A 20754-nucleotide genomic window follows, 5' to 3' on the forward strand; every position below is an offset into this window, starting at 1 on the left:
CGTTCTGGCTCAAACTTGTAATAACGGGTACGTTCCAGTTTCAGCCGGTAATATCTCGCTCCAGCCAGTTTTGCTCGAATTAGCCAACGGGTGGAGTGGCGGCGTTGCGTGCTTGCTTCTCGGGGGCCGTGTGCATACGTAATTGATGTGCCCTTCCCTTCAATTTAACGCCGCACGAAAACGTATTCCAACAACGTTAAGTGCGTGCTTTTAATCGTTCAAATGGAAAAAGTCATGTGGCACGTCTATTGTACTTGTACTTATGTACCATGGAAATGAAACTTCATACATATAATTTCCTCGCGTTATATGTGTTATTTATGAGGATAATTCTTTACAACACAAACAATTACTGGAAGTTCCCTTTTTGTAAAGTACGATGACCGTAATTATTTTACCTTCTCGGTTTTTTTCGTACTAATCAAGCTCATAACAGGTATGTTTTATGACTCACTTTAATAATATAAAAGCTGGCTTTATACAAATACAGATCGTTAATTTTATTGTTTAGAAAGAAAGAAAGAAACATTTATTACTTCCGGACACCACAGACACAGACAGACAGGTGCATTACATTTAACACAGGACAGAAACCACACGGAAATCGATAAATACACAGAAAAAAAAACCAAAACAAAAAGAAAAACAAACCAAAATCATAAAATCAATAATAATAAAACTCCGGAATAAAAGGACCTCGCTCAGCATAAGTCGCGGCGTGAGCCACGACGCTGGTATTCTGCGGGCCCTGCCGAGTGAGGCCACGGACATCGCGGTATATATGTACATAGATACATACTACTTAAACTTACTTACATATAATTATTTAGTATTACAAAATTATAACAATTACTATAAATAAACATTAATACGATTTACCATGAACATAAAAATATCATAAAATAATACGAACAAATAGATATGGGTCATCAGTTAATAAATAGGTGTGTGTATGTGAGTGTGTGTGTTCGTGCGTTGCACCGGTCGGCCGCAGGAGACAGACACACTATTTAATCATGTTGTTATTGTGTCGATCTCCAGTCACCCGCCGCCGCCGGGAAAGCACGTTAGGTACCTGCGATAATTACGCAGTCGGTTCTTTTTAAATGTTGTTGGTGAATAATAAAATAAAATAGTAACATACCTACTTGACTTCATATGGATTTGAGTTTAATGGCTCTATATAATTATCGGCACAGAATAAAAGCTGCTGTGGCTGGTATAAAAGCAAAGTCTTGATAGCATGTCTAGATTAGGGTCATAAACTATTTCCTGGAGTATATTTTCTAGATTAATTTTTCTGAATTTTTGTATGCCTCTGGATATAAAGCTGACCCAAAATACTTAATTTTTTAACACTATCTTTAGGAGTTTTCTGTAGCGTGCGACTGACCGTACATTGGCTAATATTATATTCTTGAGTAGGCTTTTTTGTTTAAAAAGAAATTTTATTTCAGTATTTTCTCTGTGACAATGGGATATGAGTTAAAATTTGAATGTTCAGTCAAATAAAAATAAGTGTATGAACGATTGAATATCGTTTCTCTGTTTGAACAGCTCAAATGCCTGCAAATTATTTTAACTACACAAGCGTAAAATAATTTAATATGCAAACTCGTTTCACGATAAAATTGGAGTGTTTCACCGCTACTATTTTGCTGAAAGATTGCAGGTCCAAACCTGAAATACCTTAACTTTTTTTTTCCGCCGGTCACTACCCGCCTACCTAACTAGCTACCTAGGATAACATTTGTGAAACAAATAAAAGAAAAGGTGCAGATCGTGTCGTGTCGTATCGGGAGGAGAAGGTTTTGGCGGGAAGAAGAGAGGAATGGCGATTACTCCACCGACAAGAGCGCAGCTCTTAAATAGAGAGAGAGACTACCCGCCATCTTTCGCAGGCCGTCGCGCTACCAATCTGGATGGCGAGAATTTCACGCTACGTTTCTCGAATCGAAGTTTCCAGTCGGAGACTTTATACTATTTTATGTGTAGCCTTATAAATAATTCTCACGAGCGAGTACGGGTTACCTCATCAATCAGGGTAAGGAGCATACGCCATCACTCTATTTCAGTTCAAAAAGTTTTCTGGGCTCGTAGCCAAACGAGTTTTCTAAGTTTTCAAGCTGCTTCGTAGGCCTCAGAGTAAGCCTAACGACTTTAGCAGACATACTATGGGAGAAAAAACCATGACAGATATAATACACACCTGTATAATTCATCATTATGTTGCGCTGTACTTTTATGATATCATGCTAAGTAATTTATTATTTAAATTATTGTTTATTCCAGTACTATATATAAGGCTACTAGCTTTAATTTATGAGGCATTTAACAAAAAAAAAAACACATAAAAAGTCGTAAAAATCATATTAGTCTCAATGTAAAAACATTGCGAGGCATGTGATCTGCACAACGTACGCCGTTCACGTTACTAATACGTGCGTAGCAGATGTGCTACGCATTCCTAGCCAATATGAGGATACACACGCGGCGAGGTATGCGGAGCACATGCCTCGCAATGTTTGTATTCATCTTAAACAATATAATTATCTTAATATTTCTACATATCATATATGTATAGTTGCATCTATTTTCATTGTTGTATATTGAAAATAAACGTTACTATGTTATACGCGCGTAGCACATGCGTAGCCGTCAATATGAGGAAACACGCGTGTCGAGAGGTGCGGAGCACATGCCTCGCAATGTTTGCATCCATCTTAAGCATTATAATTATCTTAATGTTACTACATCATGTCATATATGTATATTTGTATCTATTTTCATTGTTGTATATTTTCAAAATAAAAAACAATCGTTCACCATTCATTCCGTCTCTAGAAGCTGCAGAAATAGCCATTAAACTGTCAAAGTACTTTAAACACTAAAACCAGCGGCAAAATCAATTGCAATTCCTTTTAGTTCACTTGTCACATATAGAGATAGGCTATTACTCTTTGCAGAACGTATTTCAGGTCTCGATTGCGATTCTGGTCGGTGCGATGGGCCAGCCCGTGAGATCCATTTAGGTAATTGATACATACGCCCCGTCAGTTTGACAGAGACCTTGCACACAGAACGGGGAAAAGGGTGTAACGAGAACTGGGTATGTAAGCTATTTTTGAAGCTTTTCTTGCGTTGTCAATTTTAGTATTTTTTCTTTGAATATAGAATAGAATACATCCTAAAGTAGACTGAATGACGTTTATACCTTTGCCTTTGCTTAGTTGGTATTAAAATTTCAATAATGACATTTAGTTAGCGCAATGTCTCCAAGGCTTTTTGGCGGGAAACGGGAACAGTTGCTTTCTTCATTGAATAATCTAAATATTTAATACGAAGTGGTGTTTTGTGGCTAATGATCGCATTAAGTTAGTCGAAAAACATTCGCGACAGTGTTATTATATCGGAGTATTCGGTGGACAAAGTGTATATCTACCTATTTTCGCTTCGTGCCAACAAGCCGCTTCATAACTCAAAAGTTTATGCGGACTTTTGAGTTAATTCGTTTGGGGTTCGGAGTAGGAGTCTGCTCCGAGGGTGGGGCTTAGGTTTCATCATCATCACCCTTCATCATTTCATTAATTATCAAGATAAAAAAAATATATAAGACATGGCTGTATGGGCATAGTTCCCTTTGCCTTACCCTTCGGGGAAAACCAAGTCAAAAAAATAAAAAGCAATGTCTCCAAACTGTGGGCGGTCCAACTGACATTATGTTAATTTTTCATTTCTTTAATTGAGTATGTACCTATATTTTTTGCTTCTAATAAACGCAGTGAGGGTTAGATATCATCTTTGTTATTTAAGTTATTTAATTAAGTTTGTTAACTTTTGTTGATTTTTGTGTTAAGGGAAAGGTCATTTGTCGGGTAAGATTGCGGCCACATAAACTCATGGGTTGCCATAAAAAACTATTTGAAAAAAAAAAATATATTTTAAGGGGCTGAGGGGTGCCACTAAGAGGTCTTGCACCACCTAAATATTTTGCTAGGGTCGCCACTGACGCCAAAGCCGCCGCCCGGCGCCCGTTCGAATTTCGTACTATCAAACAGCGCGAGCGCCACGGGTACCAGGCGACCAGAGTGCGCAAGGAGATTAGTGTAGTGCCAATCATAGTTCCAAGCGAGTGTGTGAGTACATTAAGAACAGTGACCTCAATAGTGTTCTGCCACATTTGTTTACATGCTGGAAATATTAAAAATATTTTTTTTTTTGAAATTGGAAAATTATATCAAAAGTGTTTTTTTTTTTTTGTAGAGAAGATCTACTTAAGTTATAGTTTTCTCCCCTTTCGGCTTGATAACCCTGTTCCGTTACATATAGGTATATATGTGTATCCTGTATATATATGTTGCTGTGTGTATGTTGTGTGTGTTGAATATTAATGTTTTGCTGACGATTTACCGTGGATTTACATTCTGTTTTTTATTATTATTATTACTGAATAAATTTGTCCCGTATATTGAAATATAATCGCTAATTGTACTGAACCAATTGTTGTGTCTAATAATACTGACAGCCAGTGTTTTATATAACAAACTATTTTCCTGTTTGTGTCTCGACAATTCATGTTTTATATATAAGGTTTCACAACTTATTTGTACTTTCCTTCTGAACTTTCTTGAAAGAGTAGCTTTAGATTATTTAAGTAGAATCTAAGTTTAGTTTGAACTGCATTATTGATGTGATCTCACATCTGGTATAATAGTGACACATACACAACATAACATAGCTTCACGCTTGCATCCCCGGAGAGGTAGGCAGTGGTGCATAGTATTACACCCAATCATCCTCGCCAGTTATGTTTAAATCCTATGTGTGTGTGTGTGTGTGTATGTAAATTGTGTTTGTAAATAAATAACCGTGCCCTAATAAGTCTATAAATACTTATGTTAATGCACTCGCTACCTACACGTAAAAATTGTCAATCTTCCTTTTTGTTTTTTTTTTTGCCTCTATATTAATAGAACGAACTACTACATACCGACGTCGAAAAAGATCTAGTCGGTTGTGACGTTTTGTCTATGTAAGATATTAGTTTATGGCACAAAAAAAAAAACAAAATAAAATAAATAAATAAAACAGTCTCAATTCGTCACACACAATGAGTAAAGGACATAAATAACATCATGTCATAATTGATATAAAGCTCTTGACCAAATCACAAATAGCTCTTGACAATATCAAGATCGGCTATTGAAGTCGAATGATTCTTCTGAGTTGTCATTCAATCTTTTTCGCTCATTGTCCGTTAGAAACAAAAGGCGGTGACGGTTTCAGCTTTTGTTTGCGATTGCCATTGTCATGTCTTATCGACATTTGGATCTGTGGCGTAGTGGGAAATAGGAGATATTTTTTTCAAGCCGTCTTTTTAGTACTGAAGAAATTTATAGTGTAAAACATTTCCGGCACAGTAGTTAGTGATCCGCCCAAGTTCAAATTCAAATTCAAGTTCGAATTCAAAAATATCTGTCTTTATTCAGTTGCTAACATAGTTACATTTTGAATTGTCATTTTCTACATAAAGAACGTCTCATCGGCCTAAAACTAATGCAGCTTCTCACAACCTGTATAGCTGGGGAAAAGATTCTGCTAAAACAAAAATAAACACAAAATGTTATACACTTTAGTAACTTCACAGTTCCAGAGAAATGCATTTTCGGAGGTAGCTGGTTTTCCCTTTGCGGGTTGGAAGGTCAAGCAGTTGCTTCTGCAAAAAAACCGGACCTATCAAATCTTCAGGTTAGGTAAGCGGACCCTGTGAAAAACGGGATAATAGTAGGGAGACAGTTCATTCTAGATAATCACTAAACTAAAAAAAGAGTTAATGATACGGTCTAGTAGTCAATGATCCAGAAAAGTATTTAATGCCATTAGCAGCAAATCCAATATTCTTTATTTGCAATCCAATACGTCACGTCAAAAAAAGGTATGAAGCATTGAGATTTATCATAATTCTAAACTAGTGGTACACTATGATGGCCGTTTTGATAGTTATCTCGCTCATCGAGTTTCGTATTAATTAATAAATTCGTTAAAGACCTAAACAGATGTACTTTATTATCAATAGTAATGTGCTGTCAGTCATAAAAAAAATATCGAAACTTTTTTATTAGTACCAGTACTAACTGGTACATCCAAAGTAAATCCAAAAACTGACAAATTCTAGTCAATAGTTTTCAAGATTGCTTATAATTGAATTCGTTGATAAGCGTGTGAGCAGAAGAGGTGTGATTATGGTCAAATGCCAAATTCCAGTATAAAAATCTGATAGGTACGATTGTACCATTTTTAGTGCAAATAAGTGAATTATGAATTAAGCAGTCTCTTTTTAAAATACATCGTAACAATTTGACGATCGCTTGTTAATCGAAAGAAGTGTTCAGCATTCTACTCCACGGTACACGCTGTTCTATTGCGTGTTAGTGGAGATACACTCAGACACCGAGGCAATACCAAAAGTTCGATCCCTGAATAGCGCAGACGGTCAATCAATTGTACCGTGTGGTTTGTTGCGCAATATTGTTCACAATCATGGACTCGTTGATTCTCAAAATAACAGGTTTTTTTTTAATGAACTACTTCAGTCTTCCGTTTTAGTGAGAAACAGTGTGATAAGTGAGAGACTTGGTGTAAAAGACGATATAGTACGTACGACTAAGATTGAGAAGGGAATGTTAAGTTGGTTTGGACACGTAGAGCGGATGAAGGATAATTACTATAAAGCGAAGGTTGATGGTAGGGCTGACAGAGGAAGACCTAGAAGGACGTACATTGACCAAATTGGAGATGTCCTTAGAAAAAGTTTAGTGCGGTCTACTCTGAACCGGCACGCGTGTATGAAATGATTGATAAATGTGTAGGAAGCAAGAGAATTGCGTTAGGATGGAAGTAAATTGAATTCTATAGTCTCTGCTTACCCCGGTGTCAAATAGGTGTGAGTTTATGTATGTATGTATATTTACTTCAGTGTCCTTACTCACTATTAATTACATAACATAAATAACCTATATACATCCCAATGCTAGGAACTGGCCTCCTGTCATTCAACCTGAAGGGTTATGGAGCATACTCCACCACGCTCCTCCAAGGCACAAGCACGGAATCATCTGATTTTCTCGGACAATCAAATAATGCAGTCAGCAAATGTCCTTGCAAACAAAGGACAGTCTCACAAAATAATTTCCACGAAGACAACAACGATAAAAACTAGCAACTTTTAATTATAAGTAATAAAAATAATAATCAAAACTATTCCAATAAATTTCGAATCTATCTCATACTGTCGATAAAACTAAACCGTTTATTTCAAACATATGTGAGTGGACTGGCTTCGTAGGAGTCCAAATAAAAGCTTGTTTGTCCTATGGGAGCATTGCTAACGCGTCCGATTGCGTCCAATCACTGGACATCGACAGATATAAAGCCGTCATAGATAGGTCAAATGGGAGCTGATACGATTTCTGTAGCTTTGATGTGCTGGTGTTTGAAATTGGAATTTATGGTCGTCAAATTACTAGCCGTGGTTGCAGTTGCATGAGCTCTTGACCCTCGCTGGGATTCACAGGTTCGAACTTTTGAATTACGAATCTTTTTTTATTGTTGTAAACATGTTATGTACACAATATTACAATTAAATCGCATTGCTAAACCTCGTAGGAATATCTCAATGCAATATACCGCTATTGTTACAGATTGTATTTCAGCAACATTCTTACTAATTAATTACAATGTTACATTAAGTAAAGCATAATTCACATGCATAGATAGACAAAATAACTGGTAGGATAGGTAATTCGGAACAAGTAAGGCGCATCATAGTACGACCTGACGATTCCGAGATGCCGGAATGGAGAAAACAAGTACTTAAACAAATAGTGAACTAATGATGCCTAGACCTGAAGTAGTTTCCGAATTAATGTTTAGATCATAAAATTATTGTCACGCGCTAAGCTGTGAAGGAAAACACCGTGAAGAAACACTTCGGTGAGTGTGCGCAGGAAACTTACGACTTAATTCCACCCACTCCATTCCGTCTACGGACAACTAGATATGTTGTCCGTATGTTGTTGTTGTTGTGTTGTTATGTTGTGGATATACCACCAATCCGCACTAAACATTTTGCCTCTTCATTTTTGATGCGAACAGCAAAGGACTGTAACAGTCTACCGTCGTCTGTTTTTCCAACTCCTTATAATCTAGGAGTCTCCAAGGCTAGAGTGAATAGGCATTTGCTAAGTAAGCGTTATTCAGCCTAGACCACATCGTCTCTTATTTAAAAATATAAGCCACTTTCCCTAGAAAAGCGTTTCTGTGGTATGTGACGCCTATTTCCCACCGGGTTAAGCATGGATTAGATTGGACACTATGGATTTCCATTTCTCTCCATCCTGACATACCTACTTCTCTTTCTTCTTCCACATGTATCAATCGTTCCATAGACGCACGCCACTTAAATTTTAAAATAGTCGTTTAATTTAATTTCACCTTTTTTGATCGATTCATTTTCTCTGTTCGTGTTATTTATCTTTCCGGTATCGCTTCCATTTTTTATATCCACAACGGACGTCCTGATTGAAGCAGAGACAGCGGCTGCGGAATTTTATCACATCCTCGTTACGCTGCCAAAATGTTTGTGACAAAATCAATCAGGTTTCAGGAAAAATGGGCGCCTCTTATAAATACTCGTGTTATACCTTCACAGGTAACAATTTTCTTGAACACATGGATGGCGTTAATAAGCGCGAAAAAAATCGAGGTCAGGCATTATCGTGACAATTTTTATGTCGATTATTAAGATCGTCACGCCATCTTTTTTGGGGTTTACCACGTTATTGACATCAATCCTTAGGTACCACTGAGCTTTTCTATCATAACTAATTTCCCTATTTAGGTGTTACTGTACCTAGACACTATTCAATACAAATCCTTTTTGATCACAAGAGGTAAACTTACGGAAGAAAAACATTATATATTATATTAATTAAACACATAATAACGGCTTCGGGAATGTATGTATGTGCAACAGGCGGCTTTATTGCTACAGCTGCAAGTCCTAACCGACAACCTTCGGCAAATACCTAGTAAATCTTCCATGCAAGCACTTCTACTACCCGCTAAGCAACAAAAAGTATACACGATATTGCTCATGATATCATGTACCCACTTTAGAACCCTGTCGCACTATCATATTTGACATTCATTGAGACTTGCGGTTTAATTTGTCAAAAAAGTTAATGTGGCATGGTTTCAAAGTGTATACACATTAGTACTCGTGACCGTACAGTTCAACCGATCACGATGTGCTCAAGATTGATAGCTGAACGACTGAGGGAGAGATAAATGGCGCACCCCAACTGAGATGTAGGTACTTAGCTTTGGACGTGAGTGAACATGTTGTGACTCAGAGAGGTGACTTCGCTTTAAAGAGCCTTAATATAAAATCTCTGATTATTATTAAGATGATGACAGAAAGTTAGTGATATCGTACCGACTACTGAGGGGGATTCAGACCATGATTCTGAGTTAATATTTAATGGAATTTGCTTTTGCAAAATTCATGACTTTTTGTGTTCTTTTTTCAATTATTTTCAATTCTTGTAATTTTGCGATGAAAATTTCCACTTTAATAAATTATAATTAATAGTTAGAGAGCCTTAACTATTCGCTTGAAAATGCAACAAAAATATATTACAGGCGGAATAGCTTATTTCTTTTTTTTGTTGATTTAATTAAATTCATAATCATTTATTCGCAATAAAAATGGTATTACAGTTTGCAGATCGTCAGCATTTAACATTTGGTCTACATTTTTGGTTATTTTTAATCATTTTTATTTGTATTTACGGTCTTTCATATTTCCTTTTGTGAAATAAAGTGTAAAATTATTATTGTAACAAGTTACCAAATAGTCAACCAACGATAATTGCGACTTAATCTTGATCATTAACCTACTATTCGTAGACATTATTTTCCCACAAATAACAAAGTATACACAAACTCAGTATTTATTTAAGGACCGTATACATTACTCTTAGATCCGTGGAATGTAAACATCCCGATCGTAATAATTGTGCATACATCTGCATTCACAGTAGATGCCGTCAGTCAACATTCATTTAGTCGAGATCGTTTAACGGCTCGCCAGTAGAATTTCTGGTAATAGTATCTCTAATCGGTTTGTCTGTGAATGGGAATGTGAAAATGTAGCGGAAAATCGTAGCATGTGGAGTCATTAATACACTTGTTGGAAATCTCCCACTGGATTTACTTGTATTTGTTTACCTGGAGACGTAACACGTTTTGGAAGAGTGACTACAACGAGCATATAGAACCGACTTCGACAGCTATCATCATCTCCCTAGCATTATCCCGTTTTTAACAGGGTCCGCTTACCTAACCTAAAGAAGAGGTCCGGTTTTTTACACAAGCGACTGCCTGTCTGACCTTCCAACCCGTGAAGGGAAAACCAGCCCAATACATGTTAGGTCACACACTTCCGAAAATGCATTTCTCCGGGAATTGAGCACGATGTTTTCCTTTACATTTATGATAATTATTAAACGAATTCGAAAATTATTGGTTTAGGCTTGAGCTGGGTTCGAACCTGCGACCTCAAAGTGAGAGGCAAGCGTTCTACTAGCTGGGCTACCACGGCTCCGTGAACTAGGCTCGACTGAGTACGTAAACTTCGTAATAATAATACACATATTATTGATATTACAAATAAATATCAATACCTCCAAAATTGCACTTTTTTCACTTATTTTTTTAATATTTTTGGCTCATTTTTTATGTTCTCAGACAAACTGTTGATGAGATAAGGTATGCGCTTACTTATTAGGGTCCTTCATTCGCTCGTCTCTGGAATATATCCAGAGACGGTCTCATCATTATATTTTGGGTAATTTACAATTAAAGCATACCTTGTTAATGTGACGTGTGGGCTGAATTATTGTAAAGTTTCATTAAAATCTATTCATTGGTTGGGTAATGACCATCCAGACATTAGCCACCTACTTACAAACTTTCGCAAATAATATTAGTAGGCATGTACTACTCCATTTAAATTTTAATTAAACAAATTATTTGAAATCAGAAATTTTACCTTAACCCAGATATAATTATTGTGGAAGGTAATACGTATAAAATAATATAATATTTTTATTGTTCAGCCCAGTTGACTGTGTAAGTATTTTTTTGTATATTCGTGATAATTTATATAAGTAATCACATTTTACCTTACTAAAAAGTGAGAACATTATAACACCACGACTTTATAAACTAGAAATAAGGTAAAGATACACTTGACATCAAAAAAACAAAACACGTTGTAAGTTTTTTTTTTCATAAGAATCATCATAAAAAATTTAAATCTACGAATATAATTTCTGTTATTTTCATTAGGTAATAATAAAATACAAGGTTTAATAAGTTTTTAATTCGAAATGTTCCAAAATTTCCAAATTCAAATTGATTTTAATAAATAAATAAATTTATAATATATAGGTTTATAATATATAGGTTTAAGTTTATAAACAATCTTTTTGTAACATTTAGTCTTTTTTATAATGGTTTTTTTTTTTTTTTGTAATATATATTTTTATATAAGTACTTTAAGCCTAGCATTGTATCGTTTTTTTTTTTTGTTACTGTTCTCATCAAGTTCTACAATTTGTTTTATTTGTGGTATCCTGTGATTGGCGAACAAACATTGTACTTACTGTAATTATTCTTAGTTAATTAATAAGCTGTTGGATATCCTCAATAAATAAATAAATAAATCGTTTTGTTGAACAAAACAGACATGTCTCGATTTTTTAAAGAGATATATATTTTTTTCAATTTAGAATTTGAATTTCGCGCAAAATTAAACAGATAAAGACAAATTTAGATAGCTAAATTAAGGAGTAAATTAAAAAATAAATCAAAAATTAAACATTATCATTGAAATCTAAATCGAAAACAAATCAAGATAACATTTTTTACGATGACATACGATATAAAAACAAATGGCATGCCTTTGCTGGTTATTGTTAACGCTTCAAATGTCGTAATGTACGGCCGTACAAATAATGTATAATTTTGTACATTACGTTACAAGTGTAATTTTTTTGTACCTTTTAAGTACCGTCACATTTAGCTGTTCTCAAAAGGTATGTACGTTTCTTTTATACTTACTTGTTATTAAATCGATTATTATTATTATTACTGTGAATGTGGTCACCCAGATCAAACCACATCTCACATAGTGAACGAGTGCCCTCGCAGAGACTTGGTTAAGGGAGCTTAAGCTGGTTATTTGATGCATGCAGGATATTTTATTTTTGTCTGCCATACGCAATAATAATAATTAAATCGATTCTATGTTACATATGTTTCGAGTAGTACTTTGGGACCAACGGATGGATGTGCCTTCGAAGCACAGAAACATCGTTAGGCCCCGCACTGGAGCAGCGTGGTGGAAAATACTCCATAGTAGGTACCGGTTTCGGTTAATTGAAGGGAGGCCCAGTAGTGGGATTGTTATTATAGGCTATATTTATCTATGTTTGATTATCTTAAACATGTTATAAACACAGTGGTTGTGGCCTTTCCAACATTATGGGCGAAGAGTTGGGGGCTCAAAATGGGATTAACTTGAAACAATTGTTTTTATTAAAAGATTTGAATGTGTTTGACCATCCAGTGTGCAGTATTTCTTTTTAGACTCCCTAGTTACCTAAAGACAACATATTTAAGTAAATAAATAGTAGCCAATACCGGCTGCTCAACTTGCCCTCCGAAGCACGGGTCAATTTACTTTCGGACAATCGGATGATCAGCGCGCAATATCTTCACCAAACGAGAGTTCACAAAGTTATTTTTATGATATGTCCTTACCGGGATTCGAATCCGGGACCTCCAAACCGATAGCCCAACGCTCAACCACTGAACCATTGGCCGTTGGGTATATAAGTACATAAACAGCCTATATACGTCCCACTGCTGGGCACAGGCCTCCCCTCAATCAACCGGAGGGGGTATGGAGCATACTCCACCACGCTGCTCCACTGCGGGTTGGTGGAGGTATTTTTACGGCTAATAGCCGGGACCAACGGCTTAACGTGCCCTCCGAAGCACGGAATCATCTTAGTTTTTCGGACAATCAGGTGATTCAAGCCTGAAAAGTCCTTACCAAACAAAGGACATAAACTATATAAGTAAGGCTATGTTATGATATTATTTGTTTCAGGTGACTTATTTAAGTGTAGAAAGGCCTGCTGTTAATTATTTCAATTCAGCGTACATAACTTATATAAAGCTTATTTCAAAACGATATGGACGTAGCAATCCAGTTTATTATACATCGTTATTGTTCGATGCCCGTGTCTATTTCGGTAATAATGTAACGGTACGTATTATATCATATTTCTCGTACAAAATGTTCTTTAAAATCTTCTTCTTCTATCGTGTGGATTGAGAGGTACATAACGAACCTCATCAACCCTGGTGTCAGGGTTATTATTGAGCCGCCAAAGGCCCCTGACATGGCTCATGTAACGACTACTTACTTACATCATTAAGTAGTAACCGGGACCAACGGCTTCACGTGCCTTCCGAAGCACGGATCATCTTACTTTTTGGACAATCAGGTGATCAGCCTGTAATGTCCTAACCAAACTAGGGATCACAAAGTGATTTTTGTGATATGTCCCCACCGGGATTCGAACCCGGGACCTCCGGATCGTGAGCCCAACGCTCAACCACTGTACCACGGAGGTCGTCTTTAAAATAATCTGCCTACTATATTGCTTTACTTTTTGATAATATACATTAAGCGAAGCGTGAATAAGGACTTAGTAGACAGATCTGAAGATGACAAACAGCATTTTTTTGTATTTAACTTATTTCGAATCTTGATAATGTAATAACCCACCCCATTAGGGATTACGGGCGTGAGTTTATGTATGTGTGTATGTATGTATAATGTAATAAGTGCGACATTTTGTCGCGTTTTCTATGACGTCACAGGTTGCTTTTTCATACAAATTCCATAGCAGTTTCGTTTTTTGACGTTTTGTAATTTATCCGGCCAAGTAGTTGTGGAAAGTACGGTCACGAGCATTAATATGTATACACTTTGGTACCATGTCACATTAACTTTTCTGACAAATTGAACCGTAAGTCTCACTTAATGTCAAATATGTTAGTGCGACAGAGTCCTAAAGTGGGTACATTATATTGCTCATGACTGTACCCTATTATTGTTACTACTGTTTACTGGTCTAAACAAATGAATTCGACAATTGATATCACGTGGTTCCCAGAATTAGTGCCATTACTTACATAGCTGGCGAAGAGCGGGTATACTCGTATATACCGCTACTATTCATCTCTGCCTACTACTTTGGGGGATACAGGCGTGATGCAATGTTATGTGTTGGTTATTGAAACGGAGCAACTATCGTAAATCTGCGCAACCTTTGTGCTAAATTTCATGATTATAACTTTAAAAATGACAAAGTTTCATACAAACTTTTAACCCCTTTTGTTATCCCAAGGGAAATGAATTTCCAAAAAACCCGTCTTATTGAGCACATCCCGAAATCTCAGAAACTACAACACGTCCCAAAATAAACTTTCAAAAAAAAAAGACTCTTACCACTTGTAAATGCTTACGGCAAATATTAAAGATCTCCTGGCCTAAATCAAACAAAGAACTGTGGAAATTGACTGGGTAAAATACTGTAGAGGCTGATATTCGCACTCGAAAATGGCGGTGGATTGGTCCTTAGAAGACCTGTGGAACACCCGTGGAGATTGACTGGGTAAAATACAGTAGAGGCTGATATTTGCACACGGAAACGGGGTGGATTGGTCATGGCCTTAGAAGACTTGTGGATAACCCGTCCCTACGAACTTTGACCTGGTGTGCGAGTGGAAAACGCTAAAGGGGGCAGCCCAAAGAGACCTGGCGAACTCTCGGCAAATGATGGAAGCAAGCTACAGAAGCTGCAAAAGATCGCAAGGAGTGGAAATCTGTTATTCGAGCCCTACATCCCAACAGGGGATAAAAGGATCAGAAGAAGAAGAAGACCACTTGTAGAGTCTGAGATTTCGTGATGAGGCGATGAGGTGATAATATAAGTACTATGAATGGACACATATTTAAACATAATTCAGCCCTGTAATGATATCTAAGGTTACATTTATAGTATTTAAGTACTTAATGTGTTTTCTGGAGCTCGGTGGCGCAGCGGTAAACGCGCCCGGTCTGCGATTGTTGAAGTTAAGCAACATTCGCAAAGGCCGGTCATAGGATGGGTGACCAAAAAAAAAGTTTTCATCTCGAGCTCCTCCGTGCTTCGGAAGGCACGTTAAGCTGTTGGTCCCGGCTGCATTAGCAGTCGTTAATAACCATCAATCCGCACTGGGCCCGCGTGATGGTTTAAGGCCCGATCTCCCTATCCATCCATAGGGAAGGCCCGTACCCCAGCAGTGGGGACGTTAATGGGCTGATGATGATGACTTAATGTGTTTTATAAAACCATTCGTTTCAGATTGATTTCTACTTCTTCGAATTCTTGAGCAACAGATACCAAAGAAGTTTTGTAGAGATGCATTTCAAATTATGTGATATGGTCCATAAAGATCCATTCTTTGGTGCACCGATGAGGAGAGGAGGATTGGAGAAACCGTGTCCTTGGTCACCGGTAAGATATTTAGTAATCATTAGTATTTATTCGCGGCTCCGTTCGCGTGAAACCCTACTATAGAAACTATAGATGCTTCATACTAAATTTGCCACCTCTTTTTACCCCCTTAGGGGTAGGATTTTACAAAATTCCATCTTAGTTATTACGTACGTCCTGAAAGGAAACCCTATGTACAATTTGGGACTCTTAGCACTTATAGTTTCTGAGATTCCGTGATATGTGAGTCAGTTAGTGATCATTCGTTTTTACAACATACTAGCTGTTTCGCGCGACTTCTTTTCTAAAACTAATTAGTACTAAACCGTAGATGTTTCATACAAACCTTTCCACTCCTTTTTGCCTTTTTTTGGATGGATTTCGAAAATTCAGTGTGCGCGAACATAAAATAATAATAAGTTTTGGACAAACAGGCGATTTCAGCCCACAAATTAATAACTAACTAAACAAGTGAATGTCTTTCGCTGGGAATCGAACACCTGGATTTGATTCCCCCAGATTACGCTTGACACTTCAAACTGATTATTAATTATTACAGGGTGTAAATTATCGGGCTCTTAATCTTTTCAGGGTAAATATCATCTGTATAACATGACGGTACCAAGTCAAGCGATACCTCGTGGGTTTCCGTTCAGAAAGGGTCGTATCTTTGCCAATCTATCATTCACTTTCCCGAAAGGCAAAATCCCCTATACAGGCGCACGACTTGCATGGCTTCAAATAGACATGGAAGTTAGGCAAGCGGATGTTAAGAAAATAGGCGTTAAGTTGTGATATGGCTTTTGTGTTTTGTACTAAGCTTATAATAACATATAGTTGTTATATAAATTAGTATTATAAATAACATAATTGTATTTATTTCGATTTCTAATAAAAATGTATTAAACAATTGACAATCAAAAATGTATGTTTTATTTAGTACCTTGGTGATCATTAAGCACAAGATCCAAATCTTCGGATGACTTTTCGAAGTTTACGTTTTGAGATATTAGATATTTCGTTCAAGTCTGTTATAATAAATAGTGGTAGACCCAAACGCCTTTTAAAATAGAAATATTATGTTATTTAACTGTTGTATCTGCAAGTGTGGGTCTTACGGGGCACGTTATGTTAGGCCGTTGGTCCCGGTTACTACTTACAGATGTAAGTAATTAGTCGTTACATGAGCTATGTCAGGAGCCTTTGGCGGCTCAATAGTAACCCTGACACCAGGGTTGATGAGGTTGGTACTCCACCTCGCAACCCACACGATAGAAGAAGAAAAAGACGGGATATATGTTATAATCTAAGTGTAAATTTTTCATGAGTGTTATTAATATATAAAAATATATGGGATGAGTAGCGCCACAGGGAGATTAGTCACCATTTGCAGTAAATTTTAATACGAATACATTATGAACCGTATAGTACGTGCGGTAAGTTTTTCAAGAACCTGTCCTTTTTTCTGCTGTACTTATATGGAAAATTCCACTTGATATCAACTCAGAATCATGGTCTGAATCATCCCTCAAAGTTTTCGTTACGATGTCACTAACACACTGTATCTCTATATACCGTTATTTAATGGTTAATTTCATAGGTCCTTTATATACGATACCACAGTTAGTTATTATGCTTATAATTCCTGATGTACCTAGGATTTCTTCAGTCACAATTAGAAATAAGTACGTAAAGAAAGCGAGATTATGAAACAATTAGCACTGCATAGTGTTATGTGCCAAGAATCATCAAAATAAGTTATCTATACCCTCTTAAGACCGAGATTTCCAGACACAATAGTTAAACAATGGGGGATTTATAAAGAATAATTAAAGAAATGTTAATATAATGAGGATATTCATCATTAATCTTTCGAACGCCGGAACGCGGACCTCGACCAGACGCAATGTAAAATCTATTGTGTCTGGTATCTCGGCATATGAGAGGTTAATTTAATTACCACGCTCTTGTTGGTGTATCATTCTCCATTTTTGTTTATCAAAGGCCAAATCTTTAACTTCCTTATAAGACGCGACGCGACGTTTGCCTTCTCTTTAATCTATTCCATGTAACTTCTTGCTCCTTCCGTTCCCCTCTTTCCTCGTAGCTTCTCTTCTATGATGTTTTTAATAAATTTGTCGAGGCTCATTAAGTGTCCAATTATCTGGCCTCTTTTGTCCTCAATAACTCTCAATCAGTTGTTTTTGTTTGTTTCTATGTTTTTATTATAATGAGAATTGCGCGTTTAACTGTAGTGGAAAATGGGAAATAAATGTACCATTACAATTGCCTATCATTTAAGTTTAAATCTAATAAAACAAACATACTGAATAGAAATTGAAACATTAGTAGACAAAATTTTGCCCTGATCTTGGTATACATTATTTTTTATATTAGTTGAAATGTCAATAACATTTTACGTAGCTCAATTTAGATCTACTTTAATTACGTGTTGTTTGATTATGTTCAATCTGAGTTACTCTGAGAAGGTAAGTACATATTAATGTTATTAAAAAAACACAACATGATAAAGCGTCACGCCTGTATCTTAAAAGGGGTAGGCAGAGGTTACAATACACTTTGTTCTTTATACACATCTGCCTACTGCCTACCCCTTCAGAGGTACAGGTGTTATGTTATCTTCTGATATAAATCACAAAACGCTATTATTAGCTGCATCTAAACCCGGGGGTCCCCTAACCTTTGCCCAATGGCTTATATTCATATTCATTTTTGGCCTTTCTTATTCTTCTTCTTATTATTTATTTCGTAATAGTTATATTACATGGTCATTGGCAGATATAATAATACAATAATGGTACTTAAGTACTAAGTGGTAAATTTTAAAGTTAAAAATTCTTCAAAGCTATAGAAAATGTTGAAAGTGTGTAAAGTGAAAGTGTGATTATTAGATATCAAATTGCCTGAAAGAGATTGCTACTTAGCAATAAGGCCGCCTATTGTACTTTTTCTATTTGTCTTTTGTTTGGAATTTTCTGTGTGTGCAATAAAGTATATGTTGTGTAATTTAGTTAGCTTCTGGTGCAATATTATCTATGTTTGGACTACATTACAACGTGTGAAATATAAGAATTTCTGTTTTATTCTTCTTTATGGCATAATTGTCTTTTGTTTTTTCCTATTCCATTTTCGCTGTCGCCAAGATCGGTCGTTGAGTTTTAAAGTTATTTTATTTTTGCTTTTCTTTTATGTATTTTCTTCCGAACATTTACAAGAGTAAGTAGTTTTTTGATATGCCTACTAGTACTTTTCTTACCTATTAAATTATTTCAGGTGACGTATATCAGCGTGGAGCGGCCGGCCATTAATTATTTCAATCCTAAATATGTTGATTTTATCAATATAACTTCGAAACGATTGGGTCGCAGCAACCCCGTGTACTACACTAATCTTCACTTTACCACCCACTATTATTTTGGTAATAATGTTACGGTATGTATTTCTTAAAATAGCCGTGGAGACATGGTAGCCCAATTTTTGGTCGCAGGTTCGAATCTAGCACAGGCCTAAACCAATGATTGAATTTTGAACGCCCTGAGCCGAATTTTGCGCCCAACTGGGCACCCTCAGGCTTGTCTCCTTCTGTACTGGGTGAGAGCTCTTAGTGCTCCACATTTGTCCGGCCAAGTAGTTAATGTCATAATCTGCAAATCTGGAATAAGTCACGTCTAAAACAAGCAAAATCTGCTACAACAATAGTGAATAATCATATTTTTTATTTTAAGTTTGCAAGTTTTTTTACGTGACTTGTAGATTTGCCGCAAATGACATTAACTAATTGGCCGAACTAATGGGGAGCGCTGAAGAGTGTGTGGATGTGCATATATGTATTTGTTTAAATTTTTGTGTATAAGGTGCAAAAAGAATAAATTGTACCTACTTATGTTTTGAGAATTTTGCAGATCGATTTCTACTTTTTCGAGTTTTTGAGTATCCGATATCACAGAAGTTTCGTAGAAATGCACTACAAATTCTGTGATTTGATCCATAAAGATAAATTTTTTGGAGCACCAATGAGAAGAGGTGGATTGGAGAAACCCTGTCCCTATGCACCGGTAAGATACACAGACAGTCACGTCCCACTGCTGGGCACACGCAATCAAACCTATACGTCCCACTGCTGGGCACACGCCATCATCCACCCCTCAATCAACATGGAGGTATGGAGCAATCACCCCTCAATCAACTTGGTGGTATGAAGCATACTCCAGCACGCGCTGCTCCACTGTGGGTTGGAGGTATTATTAATAGCCGGGACCAACGGCTTAACGTCCAAACCACGGAATCATCTTACTTCTTCTGACAATCAGGTGATTTAAGCCTGCAATGCCCTTACCAACCAAAGGAGTCTCATAAAGTAACGTCAATTGTAGTATCTGTGTAAAACGAGGTGTTTTGTATGAATTGTCCGTGGAGTGCCAACGTGGTAGGTGGTAAGTCGTATCGCCGTCGATAATGGTCGAATGTAAATGATTTACTTTTTATGTTCGAAATTCGTATATATAATGTTACTGTTATGCCTCAAACTAACACCTTCGTTGGTAATCAGTCTTAATCTTTTCTAACAACAATGAAGGTAATAATTCCTTAATCTTGCATGGATGGTAAACAATAATCAGCTCTTAACAATCTCCGTATTCCAGTGGCTGAGCGTTGGGCACACAACCCGGAGGTCTCGGGTTCGAATCCCCGTGGGGATATATCACAAAAATCACTTTGTGAGCCTCAATTTGGTTAAGAACTTACAGGCTGATCACCTGATTCTGCGAAAGTGAGATGACCCTTGCTTCGAAAACCACTTAAGCCGTTGTTCCTGGCTACTAGTCACAGATGCTATATAACATCCCATTGTACTACATGGAATGCAATAAATATTTGAATTTCGAATTTTTGAATTTTGATGCAAATATGTAATTGTTACACGAGCCATGTCAGGGACCTATAGCGGTTCAATAATAGCGCAGACACTAGGGTTGCATAAATTGGTCATATCGAAGAAGATGGCTAAGTTCGGTTATGTTTTTAGGGTGATTATCATCTGTTTAACATGACA

General features: G+C 36.7%; 1 protein-coding gene across 1 annotated transcript; it reads left to right on the forward strand.

The window, feature by feature from the left end:
* The first annotated feature begins 2663 nt into the window (after window positions 1-2663).
* LOC126366464 (uncharacterized) lies at window positions 2664-16475 on the forward strand. Its single transcript, XM_050009573.1, has 5 exons — window positions 2664-2710; window positions 3998-4136; window positions 13241-13399; window positions 15549-15701; window positions 16272-16475. Exons 1-5 carry the CDS (start codon window positions 2664-2666, stop codon window positions 16473-16475), a joined length of 702 nt encoding a protein of 233 aa, XP_049865530.1.
* Window positions 16476-20754: the final 4279 nt, after the last annotated feature.

Source organism: Pectinophora gossypiella, chromosome 4 (genome assembly GCF_024362695.1).
Source record: "Pectinophora gossypiella chromosome 4, ilPecGoss1.1, whole genome shotgun sequence".
Classification (NCBI taxonomy): Eukaryota; Metazoa; Arthropoda; class Insecta; order Lepidoptera; family Gelechiidae; genus Pectinophora; species Pectinophora gossypiella.

Bases quoted from the DNA above. Each gene is read 5' to 3' on its own strand.
- LOC126366464 (XM_050009573.1), top strand. From the start codon at position 2,664: ATGAGGAAACACGCGTGTCGAGAGGTGCGGAGCACATGCCTCGCAAT. The intron at 4,137-13,240 runs GTGAGTACATTA...TATTTGTTTCAG, and splicing joins TCATAGTTCCAAGCGAGTGT to GTGACTTATTTAAGTGTAGA. The intron at 13,400-15,548 runs GTACGTATTATA...CATTCGTTTCAG, and splicing joins ATTTCGGTAATAATGTAACG to ATTGATTTCTACTTCTTCGA.